The sequence below is a fragment of the Euphorbia lathyris genome, chromosome 5, assembly GCF_963576675.1.
Source record: "Euphorbia lathyris chromosome 5, ddEupLath1.1, whole genome shotgun sequence".
In the NCBI taxonomy this organism is placed as follows: Eukaryota; Viridiplantae; Streptophyta; class Magnoliopsida; order Malpighiales; family Euphorbiaceae; genus Euphorbia; species Euphorbia lathyris.
The window spans coordinates 64,737,559-64,756,870 of NC_088914.1; the positions used below are offsets into that span (position 1 = coordinate 64,737,559).

Below are 19,312 nucleotides of genomic sequence, written 5' to 3' on the forward strand. Positions count from 1 at the left end.
GGACTGATTAGAGACAGTAATGGCAAGTGGGTTGTAGGCTTTACTCAAAATGTGGGACGTGGCAGTGCGCTTGAAGCTGAATTGTGGGGAATCTGTACCGGTCTCCGCGTGGCTTTGGAGAAACAGCTGACCCGTATCCTAGTAGAATCAGACTCACTAGAAGCCGTCAATTTAATTAACAAGAAATGTCCGATGCACCATCCCGCTCGGCTGCTGATCAGAAGCATCCAGCTGCTGATTCAGGATTTTGAAATAGCACAAGTGGCACATATCCATCGAGAATCGAACAGATGTGCAGACCTCTTGGCTCGCAAGGCTCACGAGGTCCCAATTGGTGTCTTCCTTCATGCGTGTATTTTTCCAGGAAGTGAAGAGCTGATGTTTCAAGATAATCAGGGGTCCTATGATCCCAGAAGACCTGCTACTTAATGTAGCCTGCAATTATTTAGTTTGCTGTTTAGTTTTAGTTGTTGTTCCTGCGTTTTTTTATTAGCTTTTTAGTTTTTCTGTTCTTAGTTTCTGCTGCTGTTGTGTTTAGGTGCTAGGGTAGTTTTTTCTGCTTTGTTTGTTGCTGCTTTTTCTTTGGGCTGTTGTTGTGATTTTATTCCATTGTACCAACAAAAATAATCATACACTAGTTTATTAAATTCGGTTAACACTAATCGGTTAACTAATTATTTCGATCGGTTAGCCTTTTATTTCGGTTTCTAACCATTAGTAAAAATAATAATAATAATAATAATAAACGATTTCTAATTTTTATTATGAGTATGACGATGGGTCAATGGCGATTTGAAGAGATTAACGACGGAGAGGGAGATGTGCGTGAATTGTGTTGTGGCTATGGACTATGGATTGAACACTGAATTTCCCCTTACAACAGCTCTTTACAATATCAAATTACTATGTTTTTTTTACTAGAATTCTTATCATCCGTGCTTTACCAACTAAACGCTATTCAAGTATATTAATTTCAGTAATTGTCTAATTTGTCGACAAATTTGATAGTACGATGACATTTGGAGCGAAATATTCCATCGTTGAGTCTCAATCACCAGAAATAATTAGTGTTTCTTATTAAATTTTTGTTATTGACCCTATATTTATTCTAAGTGAGATAATATATAATTATATATATATATATAAATATAAATAAATACATTTTTATATTTTTTAATATTTAATTGACATTCAATCAGTTTCGATTAACCCCACAGTTTTTAGAATACTGAAACCACAACTGTAACCATTAACCACTATTTTTAAATTAAAAACCTTACATTAGTCTATTGGTTTCGTTTAACCTTATTTTCGGTATGATGTATACTAATACTATTACACTCACATTTATTTAGGGTCAAATTTATAATTATAAATAAATAATTAGAGTTATCAAATATGATGTGACATTTTTTTATTAATTTTAAATTTTTAATAGGTTTATGATTAACCAATTAAAAATTGCTTTGAATGGTTAATGGCTTCAAGTCGTTTAAGCTAGATCTCGAGTTCGAGTACTAGCATATCCATACATATTTAATTGGGATGCCTGACAATTCTTGAACCAAAAAATCAGATAAACTATATAAAAATAGATTTATGATTAATTAATTAATTAATCATAAATTTATTAAAATTAAAATTTATTAATTGAGAATTTGAAGAAAAGTAGATTAGAGGCGGTTAGTTGGAAGGTCATCAACGTGATTTGACTTTTCGAAGTGGTAGAAGGTAGTTATTGAATCAAGTAGCATTACGTGGAAGTGGTAGAAGGTAGTTCTTGAATCAAGTAGCAGTACGTGGAAGCAGTTATGTCAAAGTGGGATAACATGTATAAAATGAAGAATGAACAGACTTTATATGATGAACCAACTAATCAAACAAACAAAATCATACCAAACCAAACTTTCCCAAACAGAGTCAATAAACAACTTTACAATTTCAAAATTGTTTTGCATTTCCATTTTATTTTCAAAGTTTCCTTTATAATTAGAATTTCCAGCAATGCTTTTTTTTCTAGCAAAATGCATTTCAATTCTACCAATTTCCATTTACTTTGACAAATTGTTTCAATTAGATTTCTATTCCCTACCGTTAATTATAAACCTAGCTTTTTCGTCCTTTCAGCTTTCATATTAACTAATTAGAAGCCATTTAATTTCGCGCAATTTGTTTTATAAGTTCTCCACAAACCTTCTGGCACACTCAATTCCGTCTTTATAAAAAAATGCAAGAAACAATTTAGCACACTCAGTGGGACCCCAACATGTCGCTAAAGAAAAGTTCTAAAGATCATAATGGTGTTGCTGCATTCGATGATGCAGATGTTGTGCCTGGTAATACAAGACAAGTTGCTAACCTTGTTCATAAAATTGAAGGAGCACGTCATACTTCTTTAAGGATCGATGGACCAGGTTTCTAACCTCTAACCCAAAAAATGAGGGACCTCATTCACAAGAAGGATCATGTGGATTCTAGTGTTGCTGGTTCAACCCCAAAAAGAAAGATGATGATGCTTCTCTTGAAGAAATCAAAAGCAACCATGTAGAAAAGTACCTTATTCCCCCACACAGGGAGCAGAATCTCACAAAAAGTTTTAACGCTGAAATCTAACTAGGAGCATGCCTAATCCTCAAATTGTTTCTAATGTTCTTTTGCAGGGTCACACTACTATGCGAACTTCCCTAACCACTATGTGAGAGATGATGAGATAGACTCGTGGGGCATGATAAGGAATAGAGGAAATGAAGGGCAACCTACAATTCAAATAGGATGTTCTTAAGTGCAAACTCCTCCATCTATGAACAATCCAATGAACATTATTGTTGTGCAAGATATTGTTCAATAACTCTATGATGTGTATATGCAGTGTTATATACGATGAGAGTTAATAATCAGTTGGTGGGTCCTATCTCCCCCTATAGAGGACTTTGATAAGGGGACATGTTAGCCCAGTACTTATTCTTCATATGTGTTGAAGGTCTCTCAACTTTGATACAGAATGCATAACAACATGGCCTTATACATAGTTGTTGCATTGGTCGAGGTGCCTCCTATCTCACACCTATTTGCTCATGAATCTTTTTTATTCTTTCAGGTAGATATAGCTGAATGCAGGCCTTATTACTGGAATATGAGGAAGTCTCGGGACAGAAAATTAATTTTACTAAATCTAGATTCATGTGTAGCACTAATCTGGTCATGGAACTAGTGGATTCTATCTCGTCTATCTTGGAAGTATCAAATCCAATTAACACTGGGAGATATCTTGGATTACCCTCCCTGGTGGAATGGAAGTAAAATGCCATATTCTCACATTTTAAGGATAGGTTGCGGTAAAAGATTCAAAAATAGAGAAGCAAACCTCTCTCTAAAGCAGACAAGGCTACACTCATTCCGGCCGCAGGTCAGGCTAAAAAATGGGTGTGTTTCTACAGTTGAGGAACTGAGAAAAAAAAAAAAAATAACTGCTTTTGGTGGGGGAATAAAAAACAGGAGAGAGGAGTATATGAATTGGCCATGGGAGCGGTAATGTGCCTCCAGACAGGTTGGTGGTCTTAATTGTCGGAATTTTAATGTCTATGGTTGTTTTGTCTTTATTCAAATTGTCCAATTCAGACAAGGATGTACTTTTATTTTCAAATTTTATTGGAGATAGTTTTAATACTATTATACGGAAGATAAAAGGGCAAATTGGTAAATTGAATAAAAAGATCATATAGCTCCATCAATTTTCAACTATTGAATGACACTCCTAATAAATTGACATCCAAAATTATTATTGCAATATGAGGACCACATCAACCACAAGATATTCTAAAATATTGTTGGAATCAAAATTCATATTTTCCTCATAGTTGGGGACCAACCCTTCCGCAAAGTTTGGTGAGAAATCAATTCACACTCCAGACTTGAGAGTATTGGCAATGTCAAGCACAAAACGATATCTAACATCAGATTTCAGCATTCTTTCCATAGCAGTGTTCACATAATCAACTGGCACAACTTCAATCTCTGCTTTGATTCCATGCTTTGCTGCGAAATTAATCATCTCTTGTGTCTCCTCCATTCCCCCAATACAACTTCCAGCAACCGTCTTTCTCTCTGTTTCATCATATATATACACAATTAGCCAAGTTGAGTTTATGTAAATTGAAATTTAACAATGAAAAAAAGGAGCTTACTTGAGAGCAATGAAAAGGCATGAACTTCAAGTGGCTTTTCAGGAGCACCAACCAAAACCAACTTTCCATGAGGTTTCAATAGATCAATCAACGGCATCAGAGGATGCATTGCTGATACTGTGTCAATTATGCCATCCATTGTGCCCATTGCTGCCTTCATTTGATCAGGATCACGGCTGACCAAAAATGAATCAGCACCAAGATTCTGAATAGCCTCCTCTTTCTTGTTAGGAGATGTACTAATCACTGTCACTTTCAAACCCATAGCTTTGGCGAATTTGACAGCCATGTGACCAAGCCCGCCTAGGCCTACCACGCCCACATGCATACCTGGCTTGTCGAGGCCATAGTATTTCAAGGGGCTATACACTGTGATTCCAGCGCATAGAAGAGGGGCAGTAGCATCAAGAGACATGTTATCTGGTATACTGACTATGAAGTGCTCATCTGCAACCATGATGTCTGAATATCCTCCATAAGTAATAGTTCCATCAGTGTTCTTTGAGCCGTATGTGAGAATCATTTGTGGGCAGTAATTCTCAAGATTGCTGCTGCAGTTTTCGCAGGAGCGGCATGATCCAACCATGCAGCCCACGCCTACTTTGTCTCCAACTTTGAATTTTTCTACCTTGCTTCCTACCTCTGTCACCACTCCCACAACCTCATGTCTGATTACAGAAAAATTGAAATAATTGATTAATTAAACATATATTTAATCTAATGATTAAGCTATTAAGACTACGTTGATTGAATATATCTTCAAAAAGAGGTTCATTTTACTCTTCAAACCATAGTTAAAGAAGAATTTTAGCTTTTTTAAGAAGAAAAATTGAACGAACTGTTTTATTTGAGTGCTACATCAAACTTTCAAATAATTTTTATGTATTTTGATAGATTATTTATAACTTGTTTAATAACATAGTAAATATTTTAAACAGTTTTTTATAATTAGTCTATGTATCCAATTTAATTATTGGTATTATATCAGGTCATTTGTAACTTTATTATTAACAAAATAAATATTTCAGACATAAATAAATTATAAATCCAATATATTAATTAAATAACGGATTAAATTAAGACAAATGAGTTTATACAAATCATGTGTTATGATACGATAGCAATAAAATTGATTTTTATTAAAAATGATAGAAATAAAATTTAATAATTTCATAAACTGCATTTTCAAAAAAAAAAAAAAGTAGCCCTTGTTACTTTATTTGGTACGTTAGTAATATAATTGCATTAATCACCGAAAAAAGTATTAAAAAAAACCCCAAGGGGATGGTGTCCACGGATAGTGCATATGGCGCCTCATAAATGAGAAAAATCTACTTCAACCGTGGACCCAGCTGCCTTTATTTATTTTTTTATATCAGTCTTTATGTGTACACTTTCCTTTTCAACCAGTTTTATTGCTCTTTCCGTTTCATATTACAGGTGTCTTTTTAAGAAGTTGTATAGAAATTAAGGATATTAAAAAAAAGACATTATTGTCTTTTATTTATTGATTCCAATATTTATTTATTCTATAATAAGTTTATTATTCTAATTAATTTTTATAAACCCGCGTTTTATAGCAGAAAAAAAGATGACTTAACGTGTACTGATCATATAAAATGACATATAATATGAAACAAAAATAAATCTCTAAAAAGACATGTAATATGAAACGGAGGTAGTAACATTTTTTTTTACCCTATAATTAAGTGATTATTAGGTTTATCTTTTATTTTCGGTCTCAACTAAACCCTTACAATTAAATTATAAATTGTGAATATGTAATTCTATTGAAAATATATTATTAATTTCGTATGTATTTAAAATTATTAAAAAAATATAATTTTCGAATACATTTACAATGAATAACAATCCGTTAACCGAATTTTATGTTTAAAATTACTGTTTTTGGTCATCAATCTTATTATATTCGAATAAAATATTAATATTAAATCCTAGGATAAAATAATAATAATTTAATCGAAACTGTCCAAACCGATAAAAACTAAAATAGATGCTAAAAGGAAAACAAAACGAATCTTTTGATGAAAAGGAGTAAAAAATTAAAAGAAAAACATACCCAGGGACAAGAGGATAAGTGGTAGCGCCCCATTCATTATTGAGCATATGAAGATCAGAATGGCATATGCCACAATACATAACTTTGAAAGACACGTCCTTCTCTCCAGTTGCTCTGCAGTACCCACATTTACATCAGTTCAATTTTGAAAATGCAAAAAAAAAAAAAAAGAGATCTGAATGAATCGATAGATCTGAGAAAAGCAAACCTCCTGGAGAAATTGAAAGGAGAGAGGACACCGGATTGATCTCTGGCTGCCCATCCGAAGGCCGGTCGGGGATGCTCTTGCTCATGCGATTTGTTTGCTGCCATCTTTCTTCTTGAAGTTGAGTAGAGAGAGTAGAGACTAGAGAGCGTAATAATAAAATCTTTAATTTAATGATAGAAAAGAGAGGTAGCTGCTCATTTATTTATATACAAGAGTTCCGCTACAGCTCTGACGTATTGGCTGACAAAACAAAGCTTTAACTTAATTGCTCTTCAAAAAAAACCACAAAGAAAAATAAAAAATTCAACCTTAAATTTCTATTTTGTTTTTCTCATCTTGAAGTTTCCAGCATCGGCATTTTATGTGGTGTATGAATATTTGCGTGGCTGTTAAGAGAAAAGAATAAGTTTTGTGGGTCAATATCTTTCTTTCAATTGACTCACTAGGATGTTGTTGTTTTTTACTTTTTTTTTTTTTTTTGGTAGGATTTTTTACTATTTTATTATAACTAGAACAATTATTATTTTTATAAATTTTTTTATTTTAATTATGGCATAACATTTATTTGGCTCCCTAAACTAATGCTTCAAAATCAATTAGGACCTTAAACTATCAAAATCATCAATTAGATCCCTGAACTAGCTAAAAATCATCAATTGAGTCCACATTTTAAACAAAAATCTTCAATTGAGGCCTCATTAAAAATTATTCGGTTGAACAGTTTCAGACTTTCTTCTCCAAACCCATTTAAAACCAACACGAAGATTATTACAGTCTATATCAAATAGTCACAGTTTCCGATTTTAGGATAAGATAGGGACTCAATTGATGCTTTTTGCTTAGTTGAGGGACCTGATTGATGATTTTGATAGTTAAAGATCCTAATTGACTTTGAAGGTTTAGTTTAGAGATCCAAATGGGTATAATGCCTTTAATTATTGTTATTTTTAAAGGATTATATTATTATTTGAGTTTCAGTAAAATTCAGTTAAGTAGTTGATGTGGAGCATCTCCTTGAGGATCGAGTCCGGACAAAGAAAGTCGGGGGAAAGAACCAAGCACGAACGAATGAGCAATTAAAGAGGCCAAAACAGTGCCACATGGCAGGTCAGCAGCTCAGGCACGCTCCGCGTGAAGGAAGGTTTGATTCGGAGAAAAGTCCAGCAGCCAATTCACAGTCCGTTTGGAATTGGGCACGCTTTACGTGAATGAAGGAATGATCCAGAAAAAAGTCCAGAAGCCAATCCACGCTCCGCTTGGAATTAGGCACGCTCCGCGTGGATTCATTTTAATGAACTTGCCCCTTACTCCAGCTTCCCACTTATTTACACATTTATCACTCCTTAATTACAACTCTACCACTCCTATATTTACACCTATGTCACCCCCTTATTATTACCCCCATTTTACCTCTAACCTTACTCTTTAATTAATTATGTTAAGCTAGCCTTTTATGTAATTTGTCATTTAGGTTTGAGGTGATATAAATTCATCTCTTTCTCTTTGTAAGAGTCAACTTTTTATCAATACAAAATTATATCTTCTCCATTGAAACTTTGTTAAGGTTTTCACCTTCAACAATGGGGATTTCACTATTCCTATGGATTTAGTCCATAAAACCGGGATTAACTCCTTCAAGTTCAGCTTGAGAAGAAACATCTTTATTCGTTTATAATTAAAACTAACTCGTCCTGAATTAATCTGTATCAGTAGTATTTAATGTAGTTCAGTTTTTTTGATTAAAAAAACAAAGCTTAATGAACTTGCCATAATTTTATGGCGAATAATAAAGTGTGTCATGAGGGATGGAAGAAATTGTGGAATCTGGAAATCCTGCTAAAATTAAAAAGGGTAATTAATTTATTAGTCCCTATATTTTGACAAAACACACTGTTTAGTCCCTGTATTTTCAAAAACACACACTAAAGTCCCTAACGTTTTTCTCGGTGAACTGTTTAGTCCCTAATGTTTTTCTTGGTGAACTGTTTAGTCCCTGCCGTTAGACTCTCATGAAGATTCTGTTAGTCAATTTGGATTTGTGTTCTTCTTTTCCTTTATTTTGCTTTCCTTTAAACTCTAATGCATCTGAAATCAACTTTGAGTGTTCTTGTTCTTAATTTTCTTCTTAATCGTTCAAATTCGTAAGCGTCCAGTCTGTTCTTTTTATTGTTCTCCATGCAAATAGCTTCTTCTTCTAAATTGGATTACTCTTCTGAAGTTTGAAGGTAAATAGTAAAGGGTAATTTAGTCATTTCCGAAGTCATAAACGGTAAAAAATGTAACAAACAGACGGAAGGACTAAACAGTTCACTGAGAAAAAGGTTAGAGACCTTACCATGTGTTTTTGAAAATACAGGGACTAAACAGTGTGTTTTGTCAAAATATAGGGACTAATAAATTAATTACCCAATTAAAAATGTTTATCTAGATGGTATGTTCTAATTGTTTGCCCACTCGGACTAGGCTAGTCAAACGAAGAGTCCCGGTATCACTTGAGTGTCCGGTTTGTGTGGAGGATGACGAGTCTGACCGACATTTATTTACACTTTCTTCTTTTGCAGGTGATCTATGGCGCGTTGCTGGTTTAATGGTCCCTCATGTTGAAAGTTTGTCGTTCTCACAATGGTTATTGCAGGAGCTAGATGCTGCACCATCGGAAAGATTAGTTAGCATATGTTGTGGTTTAAAAGCGATATGGGAACACTGGAATATAGTGCTTTAGCGAGAAGAATGGTGGCCAACGGATATTAGCTGGCGTACTTTACTTGACGACACTAAGAATTGAAAAGCATTCTCGTCTATGTGTAAGCGCATTGGACCACCTGGAGCTGCTTCTGCGGTTTCTACAGCTCTAGGAGCTGATTCAGGGAATTTGGGAGGAACTGACGCTAGAAGAGCAACCATGAGGCGTTCTACTACTGCTGCGGCGTCGGACGAATTGAGATATGGGGCGGATCGTGAGAGGCTTATTAGTACTGCACTGTCTGATCGTGAGGGAGCTGTGAGGCCTACAACGGCCACTACGCATCGCTTGCAGAACGTGATCGTCACGCCTTCGACTTGAAGTCTGCCACTGATTGGTTCAGTAAAATGCAACACAGATGGGACGAGCTTTGCGGGAGTCAGAAGCTGTGGATTGGGAGCGGTTGTTAGGGACGAGACGGGCCGTTTTCTATTTGGAAGCAGTTGCTTAATTAAAGCTGTAAATGAACCAAAGATCATTGAAGCACTTGCAGTTTGTACGAGTTTGAGTTGGCTTGCTAGCTAATATTTCATAAATGTTGTCTTTGAATCAGACGCCAAATCAGTTGTTGATGCGGTTAATTCTAACAGACAAGATAATTCGAAATTCGGTTTGATTGTTCAAAACTGCACGGATATCATCAACTCGCATTCTGGTTTTAAATTGTGTTTTATTCATCGTTTAGCGAATAGGGATGCTCATATTATGGCTAGGCGGGCTTATTCCAATGCTAACGATAGTCTTTTCAGTGTATTGCCTATATAGCTAGCAGATGTTATTCGTGAGGAAACTAGTCCTAATTCGTGAGGAAACTAGTCCTACTATCTAATAAAATGGCAATTCTGGTTAAAAACAATTGCTATAATTTTTGTAACAATAAAAACAACTTAGCAAATGTTTCATATTTTATTATTTTCCTTTTTAATTATTGATATGATAGCTTTTTGTTAAATCAGTCAACTTTACTAATTTCAAAAACTATTCTATTATAATAATTTCAATTTAATTGATATATTTTTATTACTTATAATAAAGGTTACTTTAAACATTGTCAAAACTTAACCTATTATACTAAAATATAATATTTTATTAATTGAATTATCCATATCAATCTTGCATCTTTTGTTAAAAAATGCTCCAATAGTAAGTAAAAGTTACAACAATGACTCCACAAATAATTACTTTATATATAATTTATTTTAATTATAAATACTGTTGACTAATAGTGATAAAAGAGAGACTCATCAAAAAGGTAAACCAATAGTAATCAAAGTAAATCATTTTTTAGGGATAAGGTACCAAAATACTCTTGTGGTTTTTGGAGAAGTGTTCCAAAATTCCTACTAAGGGTGATAATGTTGGAATTAACATGTCATGATCAAGCCCCAAAGCTTCATAGGCCTTGTGTGTTATGATATTTACCGAACTTCCCGTATCAACAAAAACTTTTCTTACTTTGAATTCTTCCAGCATAACTTCAATAACCGAGGCATCGTTGTGTGACTGTCGAACAAAACTTCCGAAAGAAAATTCTGATTTTGATTCAGTAATTCTTTACTCATCGATGGGATTTTTCTTCGTGCTGATTTCCCTTTGATTCTTTTGATTTCACATCGTTTTTAAGAACTTGTCCAACTTTCCTACTTCTGTGATCTTGTTTAATTCTGCTGCAAACTGCCTACAATCCTCCGTATAATGTCTTTCACTATTGTGGAACTCACAATACTGACCGTTGTGCCTTCGGCTAGAATCTTTCATCTTCGGAGGATACTGGATATGTTGTTTGTTTGTCTCAACCCAATACAGAACTTCTTTTCGAGGAGCATTTAAAGGGGTATAATTTCGATCAACATTCTCATTTGATCATTTGTTTTCTTCCCTACTCGTGTTGTTTCTTGACTCCTTCGGTTGATGAACTGAGCTTAACCTATCCTTTAGCAACAGATTGAGCTTGTGACTATCCCATATGACGAAGTCACGTGCTCTTCTCATTAAATCAGGAAAGTTTTTTGTGTTGGTCCCGTGTGATTAGTTCCAAGGGGGGGTTAGGAACTAATATAACTTTTTTTTTAATTATGCTGACTTAATATAATTCTTTGAGTTTTACAACTCAGTTTTGGTCAGCACGGCCGAGTGAGGCGTAAGACGGCTTTAGTCAGATACTGACTAGAGCAGTTTTACTTGCGAGTTGGGAAATGACACTTTTGTGGTCAGCTTCTAACTCAGCACTCTGATTTACTCAGTGTCAGTTTAAACAATTTATATACTGAGTAAATATAGCAAGCAACACATACAAATATATATTAAGATAGAGTTAGAAATTACTCAGCACGACTTATCCTGGTTCGGCCTCTCCGCCTACGTCCAGTCCCCAGAATCCCTCCGGGCTTTTTCAATCCAATACTGAGCTCTTTAAAGGTAGATCACAAACCGTTTACAAGGCAGTTGAATATGCAAGAATACCATCCTCTATTCGTCTACTCAACTCCTACTAAGTACTATAACCGAACACCTAGATTTCTCTACCGCTGAGTACTTAAAACTGAGTACTCAGCACAACTCTCTCAATTTTACAATTGATACAAACTTGTTCTTTTTCAGACAAAGAATACTTTAGATGATTACAAAATCAATCTAGCTTTTACACAGAGATAGAAATTTGGTGTAAGATCTTTTTCTTGTTTTGATGTGCTTTGTATGTATGCTCTTTTTCTCTTGTATTTCGGCAAAGGATCCAAGAAGTGTACTTGTCCTTTTATAGATGAAATCTGAAGCAGAAATGATTTGAATTTGGAATTGTCCGTTGGATTCAAACGGCTTTTTCTTGCGACATGTTCTGGTCAGCTTCAGATTTGCAGGCCAATCCTGTCGTCTGAATTCCGCAGGTGCCAGGCTTGTCTTCTTCTCGCAGGTTTGTCTTCTAGTGCAGGTTCCGTTATTTAGCCAGCGGACATTTGACCCATGCGTCTCGAAACTGTATCCATGCATAATTCTAACGCTTCTGAATTGGTGCAGATCACTGTCGGATCTTGTCTTTTAGCAAACGGCTCATTGGTGCTGTCTTTAAAATCATTCAGCATGACTTTGATAGTCGTTGTCTTTGATTGTTGCCAATTCCGATACTGAGTTGCCTTTCACTCAGCTTCCATGGTCAGCTTCGTTCTGCAAGATATAGTTTCGAAGAAGACTTCTCTTCTTTTATGCTGAGTTGCTTTTCACTCAGCTTCTGAGATCAGCTTCATTTGTAAGCTTCAGTTCTGAAGAAGACTTTCCTTCTTTCGTACTGAGTTATTCTTTACTCAGCCCGCGATATGTTGTAATGCTGACTATCTTCTGTCTTATAACTATTCTTATACTCATCATTGAACAAACGCATTAGTACAATTAAATCAAAGCACTTAAATTTAATTATCTTAATCATGGATTAACTTAAATAATTTTGTCAAATCAAAATCATGTTGGAAAGGTGTTTCAACATTTTGGTCTTCTAGTTGTATGCTCATTTGATAAATCTTTGCTTCGGTAATTGCTTGCCATGGCCTCCACTGCCCCATCAATATTAAGGTGTTTTATTTGTATTGTGACTCTTTGAAATCTCTCCACCCACTCTTTGAGGGATTCACTTGGCTCTTGGACCAGATAGTTGAGGTCCTGCATCGTTTTGCTTTCGGGGATTGAAGTGATGAAATGATCGGCAAACTCTTTTGACATTTGTTTGAAAGACCAAATTGACCCTAGCAACAATTGATCATACTAGTAGGCAGCTGAATCTCTTAATGTAATAGAGAATAAACGACACATCAGGGCATTAATTTCCATGGTGATTTGTAGAGCTTTCAGAAAGTTATTCACATGCAAGGTTGGATCCATCATGTCGTTATGATCCTTGAGCAATGAATACTTAAATCCCCACGTTATTGGATGACTCATGATCTCAGCACTTAGAGGTGTATCCACATCGATTGCCTATGACATTCTTGATTCTAGGCCTCAGTCCTTCATGACATGCCGAAGTTCACTTTTGATGAGATCGTAAACATCATCCTTTAATGAAGATTCCCTTTCTTTTGCCTTCAACTGTCTTCTGTTAATGCATTCGGGTGAATCAACAACAATAATTTTGTCTTTGTGAGCTTCATAGGGGCGAATCAAGGACTCAGTGGAATCATGGCGAGCGCATTTTCATCGCTTTGGAGACCTGGATCCATCTTCCTTCCAAACATACCTTCTAAGTGAAGGTGAAAGATTACACCTGCGTTTAGAAGTACTCTTAGGCTTTTCCCTTGATCTCCCCCTCCTGACTTCAAGTTGGGACTCTTCTGAAACTCCTTTTTTCCTGGTACATGTTTGAACCACATGATGTCCCGTAGAATAAGCGATAGAGTGCTTTCTCCCATTATAAATGCCAACATCTCTAGCTCCCTTCAGCTCTTGGTGCATTACTTCCATTTGTGTGGCATGCCCCGCACGAAGGATGTTCATTGGTTCCTGAACAGATCCCATATTGTAAATTAATTGTCTCATTAAACCATCCATAAAAGAGTGTTACTCAGGCTCATGAGACCCTAAACATGCTTTAATTCGATGATCTAATGATGGTGTAACTAGTAGAGGCGAAATTGGAATGTTTCGTGAATCCATCAGGCCACGATGAGGAGCGGTTGAAGTACCAGGAATATCAACAACCAACTGATTGGATTGAATCGCAGGTTGAACTGCAGATTGCTCTAACGACTGATTTGTTGGGGTAATGACTGAACTATGAAGTTGATCCATGCTTTTACGAAGTAAGTTCCACGATCACTGCACTAAATGTTATCACACTTCTTGATAAATGCTTCTATATTGATCTTCCGAGTGAGATCACAAAAGACGTCAGAAAATAGGCCGGAGTTCTGGCGAACCCTCTTCGATGCTAAAGTCAGGAGATATTAGAGATAATATATGGTTAAGGTAAATTACAAAACTGAAGGAATGATTAGTTGAAGTAAGATACATGAGATTATGGAATGTCTCTATCATTTATAGATAAAAAAAAAGTGTACATGGACATGTGGCAATATATGATTGATCTTTGGACCCTATCTTTCCATGCTATTGTACTTTTGAAAACGAGGAGCGTGTATTTGAAATCCAGCGTGCTCATTGGTCCACGTGTTTCCAAATACATCTCCGAAGACATCTTAAATGACTTAGTACTGTATCATCTATTAAACTATTGTTTTGTTATTTAGATACATTAAGTCATATTTTTTTTAGTCAAATTGAGCCATTGATGATAAAAAAAAATCAATTTTGAATATAAAACTCAGTTAATATAGTGTTATATTTATTTCAAATGCATTCGAAATTTATATTTTTGACAGTGTAAAACAATTTTTGGTATGTGGAATGTATCTATAGAGAAATTGTAAAAACATTAATTCACATTGTAAACATATAATTCAAAACATACATGAAATGAATACCATTTTTTTAATTGAATTAGATGTTGACAACTAACTAGTTTGGTAGCAGAAAAACTTAATGGAACTTAAAAATAAATGATTTTGAAATAAAAGCTAAAAAAACTCAAAGAATGAAAAAATAAAATATCAGAACCCTCACAATACTTTTTACTTTTCTTAACCCTATGTGCTTAAATATAAATTCACCTTTTTTGTCTTAAGAAATAAAAACGATTTAGTTTAATATCTTTTATTTTATAATTGTTTAAAATTAATAAAAGAAAATCAACTTATTAAATTATTTAAATTGGTCTTAGTATAGTAAAAAAAGTAAAGATTATTTATTATTTTCATTATAGGTTTGAACATAGGAAGGGACTAAGGAATATACAAAAGAATTTTGGTTATGAAATGTAATAAAAAGATAGAAATAATTAAATTTAGTGACAGATATCATTACCACGTCTAAATACAGCTTTTTTGGAATGTTGGTGTTTTGTTGACTCTTTTTTTCCCCTCAAAATGTAATTGAGATTTTATAGTATCCTTTTGCGTTCACTCTTTGGAAGCTAAGAAGAAAAGTTGATGATGATATTGATCTTCTCTTTCCAAATAAAATAATCGACGACTTCACTTTGAGTTTTCAATTTCATACTATCGAAACAAACCGACAACAATTAAATTCTTTGGGTGGAATTTCATGTCAATTGATGTGTAGAAAAAAAAAATTCAACTCCCCCCGTTTTTAAACTTTTTTAAAAAAGAATTTGCGCAATGCGCTTACATTAAAGAAGAAAGAAAAATCCAAACCAGACCCGGATATGATTCGAACCTATGACCTCCCAAGGTATAGGTAAGCTCTCAACCACTAGGCTAAGAGCTTCACCACAAAATATCAAATTATCCCCCGTTTTTAAACTTAAATTGTTTAGTTTATTACTTAAATGACTTATTAACTTTTAAAATCTAGGTGGCGAAATGAGAAGAAATGTGAGAAGAATTTACATTTGTACACTTTAAGCAAGTTGAGGGAGTCAATAGATTATTTTAAGAAAGTTCGGTGACTAATAGATAATTTCAAAGAGTCAATTGAACACTTTAAACAAGTTCAAATAGTTTTTTTTTTTATGAAAATGAGTACATCATTTCATTTCATTGATAAGAAAATTGCAAGTACAAAAAAAAATAAGGAATAAAACCTTAGATAAGGTTATACCAAATATAAAATCCATATATGTAATAAAATGACTACAAAGAGCAAAACAAGTCATTATAAGTACTAATAACACAAACAACACACGGTTTTGTTGTGATTTTCAGAGGTGCCAGCATAGCTGGAATGTCTGTTTTTTGCAATCTCTTGTTGGATTTTCCATAATTTACATCAAGTTAAAATATGGTCCTAGTGTATTATATACTTAACGTTTGATAAAATAAAACAATAAATCCTATTGGTCAGTTCATGTAAGGGTATGATCAATCATCATGTTTGATTAACGAAAGGGTACGTTGAATCCTATTGGTTCATTAATGAAAAGGTACCTTATGGATGAAGAAATACCTTGATGGAAGGTATATTTATAGAACATAATTAGAATTGGTCCTCTTTCTAACTTATCTAAAAGTCATTTTCTCTCCATCTAGAAAATCTGTAAAGTCTAAAGGGTTAAGTGAGAGAAACACAATTCTCGTGATTCCAGAAGAACTCGATTGTAATCGTCATGGATCAAGGTACGCTCTTCTGACTGTTATTAAGTGTTTGTGAAAGTCATCTTATTCAAACATATGGGCAATTATGTTTGTCTAATATTATTATGAAATCTAAGATTTCTAACATGTGGTATCAGAACCTGGTTTTGAATAAATGATTTTCCAATTATGTTTAACATGTTTATCCGCTGCTTTAATAGTTAATGTTTCCTTATGAACTTTGTTCTATAAATAATCTGATTAACAAATTTTTCCATTTTATAAGAATGAGATGTTATGTTTTAATCATTGTTTCTTATTACAGAAACAAATTTTGATTTGAATAATTGTGCCATATGCTTTAACCAAAATTGGTTTCCTGTAATTGGTTTAATTTGTTCAATCATAAATATTGATAATGAAGGTTTATGATGTTGTATGAGGTTTTGATTAATTGTTATTGAAAGAATGATGTGAAACCATTAATCAGATTTCTTTGACTCTGTTTGTTTTCTAGACATATAATTATTAGTAAAAATCAATCATGATGACACTTGATTGAAGTATGAATCAAGGGCCAATTTATGAACAGAAGCATTTCTCAAGGTTCTGGGTAAAATCGTTTTTGTTGAATATAAATTATCTAGAGTTTTATTATTATTATTATTATTATTGTATGTTAAATGGCCAATTGTGAGTTTAATTATTTTTCAAGGTTACTGACAAAAGGCAGTTTGTATAGTAATGGTTTTAGTCACTAAGTGATGATTAAATATTGAGGTGTTATGCATATTTAATTAATTGTATAATATTATATATAATTTGATATCTATATTATGTGTAATTTGTTAGTCACCAAAGTGGCCAAATTAAAAAGATTTCTTAGGTATCATAACAAAATATTTTCAATTACTCAAGTGTATGTGATGCTTATAACTGAGATGATATTATGATATATCAAAATATTTTATCATGAGTATATTGACGTTCATTGTTATAAAATATTATGAATCGCCCAAAGGTTGATTAGTTATTTTATAATTTATGAACATTTCATGGTTAATTAATATATATATATTTGATTAGATATGTTTAGTATATCCAAAGATAGCAAATATGTCTAATTGGACTATATTAATTACAAATTATGTGTAATTAAATTAAGAATAATTATGTTTTGTTTCATTGTTGAACATTTATATTTTACCCAAAGGAGAATTTCAATGTACAAATAATTATTGCTTGATATTCTGAATCTTTATTATTAAAATTAAATTTTACTAAGACAGAATTCTATGAAGGAATCGATAATGATTTAGTCTCATTTTCATAGCATTGGTAGCTCATTATGATTTGGAGCTCTACCAAAAGGATGTAAAACCCGCTTTTCTAAATGGGAATTTAGATGGGGATGTTTATATGGTTCAACCAGAAGGATTTGTGGTTGAAGGAAAGGAAAATATGATGTGTAAACTTAAAAAGTCAATATATGGACTAAAACGAGCTTTCCGACAATGGTATCTTAAGTTCAATGACACCATCACATCTTTTGGATTTAAGGAAAAACATTGTGGATCAATGTATATATCTGAAGATCAGTGGGAGTAAGTTTATAATTCTAGTTCTGTATGTTGACAATATCTTGATTGCAACTAACAATCTTGGTTTATTACGTCAAATCAAAGAATTTCTCTCTAAAAGCTTTGAAATGAAAGATATGGTTGAGGCATCCTATGTGATTGGAATAGAAATATTTCGTGACAAATCACAAGGATTATTGGAATTGTCTCAGAAAGCATATATTAAAAGGCATCAATAATTGCTACATCCACCATGGAGGTTGAATTCGTGGCATGATTTGAGGCCACGATTCATGTATTATGGTTGCAGAACTTTATTTCAGGATTTGGAATTGTCGATAGTATTGCCAAGCCGCTGAAAATTTACTGTGATAATTCTGCAGCAGTCTTCTTTACTAAAAACGACAAGTATTCGCAAGGTGTTAAACATATGGAAATTAAATACCTTAAAGAAGAAGTTCAGAAACAAAGAGTGTCAATAAAACACATTAGCACAAATGTGATGGTTGCGGATCCATTGATAAAAGGATTATCCCCTAAGGTGTTTAGTGAACATGTTGAAAGAATGGGGATTATCAAATATCATTAATGATGATGTTATAATTATATTTTATGATATAATGTATTTGACACTCTGAGCTCATTTACATATTGTTTCTGATATAAATTTTTTATGAATCCTGTTTCTTATGAATAGTATATATACATGAATACATTATGAGAATTAAACAGGATATAGTCTCTAACAAAGACATTATTGTTGGACCATCATGAAAAACTTTATTATAGTGTATTTTAAGTATAAGATTTATATTGTGATACATGGAAGGGACTATGCCGATAAACTGACATAGAACCGCTATGATCTTTATTATTCTTATTGCTTAACAATGACTTTATGTTGTGACCAGTATAGTAATGGATTTATTTTAATGCGCGCCTTATGTTTGTTATTAAACTGTATATATAATTTCACACGGACCAAGTGGGAGAATGTTGGATTTTCCATAATTTACATCAAGTTAAAATATGGTCCTAGTGTATTATATACTTAACGTTTGATAAAATAAAACAATAAATCCTATTGGTCAGTTCATGTAAGGGTATGATCAATCATCATGTTTGATTAACGAAAGGGTACGTTGAATCCTATTGGTTCATTAATGAAAAAGTACCTTATGGATGAAGAAATACCTTGATGGAAGGTATATTTATAGAACATAATTAGAATTGGTCCTCTCTCTAACTTATCTAAAAGTCATTTTCTCTCCATCTAGAAAATCTGTAAAGTCTAAAGGGTTAAGTGAGAGAAACACAATTCTCGTGATTCCAGAAGAACTCGATTGTAATCGTCATGGATCAAGGTACGCTCTTCTGACTG

At 33.5% G+C, this 19,312-nt stretch overlaps 1 protein-coding gene across 1 annotated transcript; it reads right to left on the reverse strand.

The window, feature by feature from the left end:
• Nucleotides 1-3,697: 3,697 nt before the first annotated feature.
• Nucleotides 3,698-6,802, reverse strand: LOC136229403 (probable mannitol dehydrogenase). Its single transcript, XM_066018163.1, has 4 exons — nucleotides 6,473-6,802; nucleotides 6,265-6,378; nucleotides 4,185-4,852; nucleotides 3,698-4,104 (listed from the first exon to the last, which is right to left on the reverse strand). Exons 1-4 carry the CDS (start codon nucleotides 6,574-6,576, stop codon nucleotides 3,899-3,901), a joined length of 1,092 nt encoding a protein of 363 aa, XP_065874235.1. The 5' UTR covers nucleotides 6,577-6,802; the 3' UTR covers nucleotides 3,698-3,898.
• Between the last annotated feature and the right edge of the window lie 12,510 nt (nucleotides 6,803-19,312).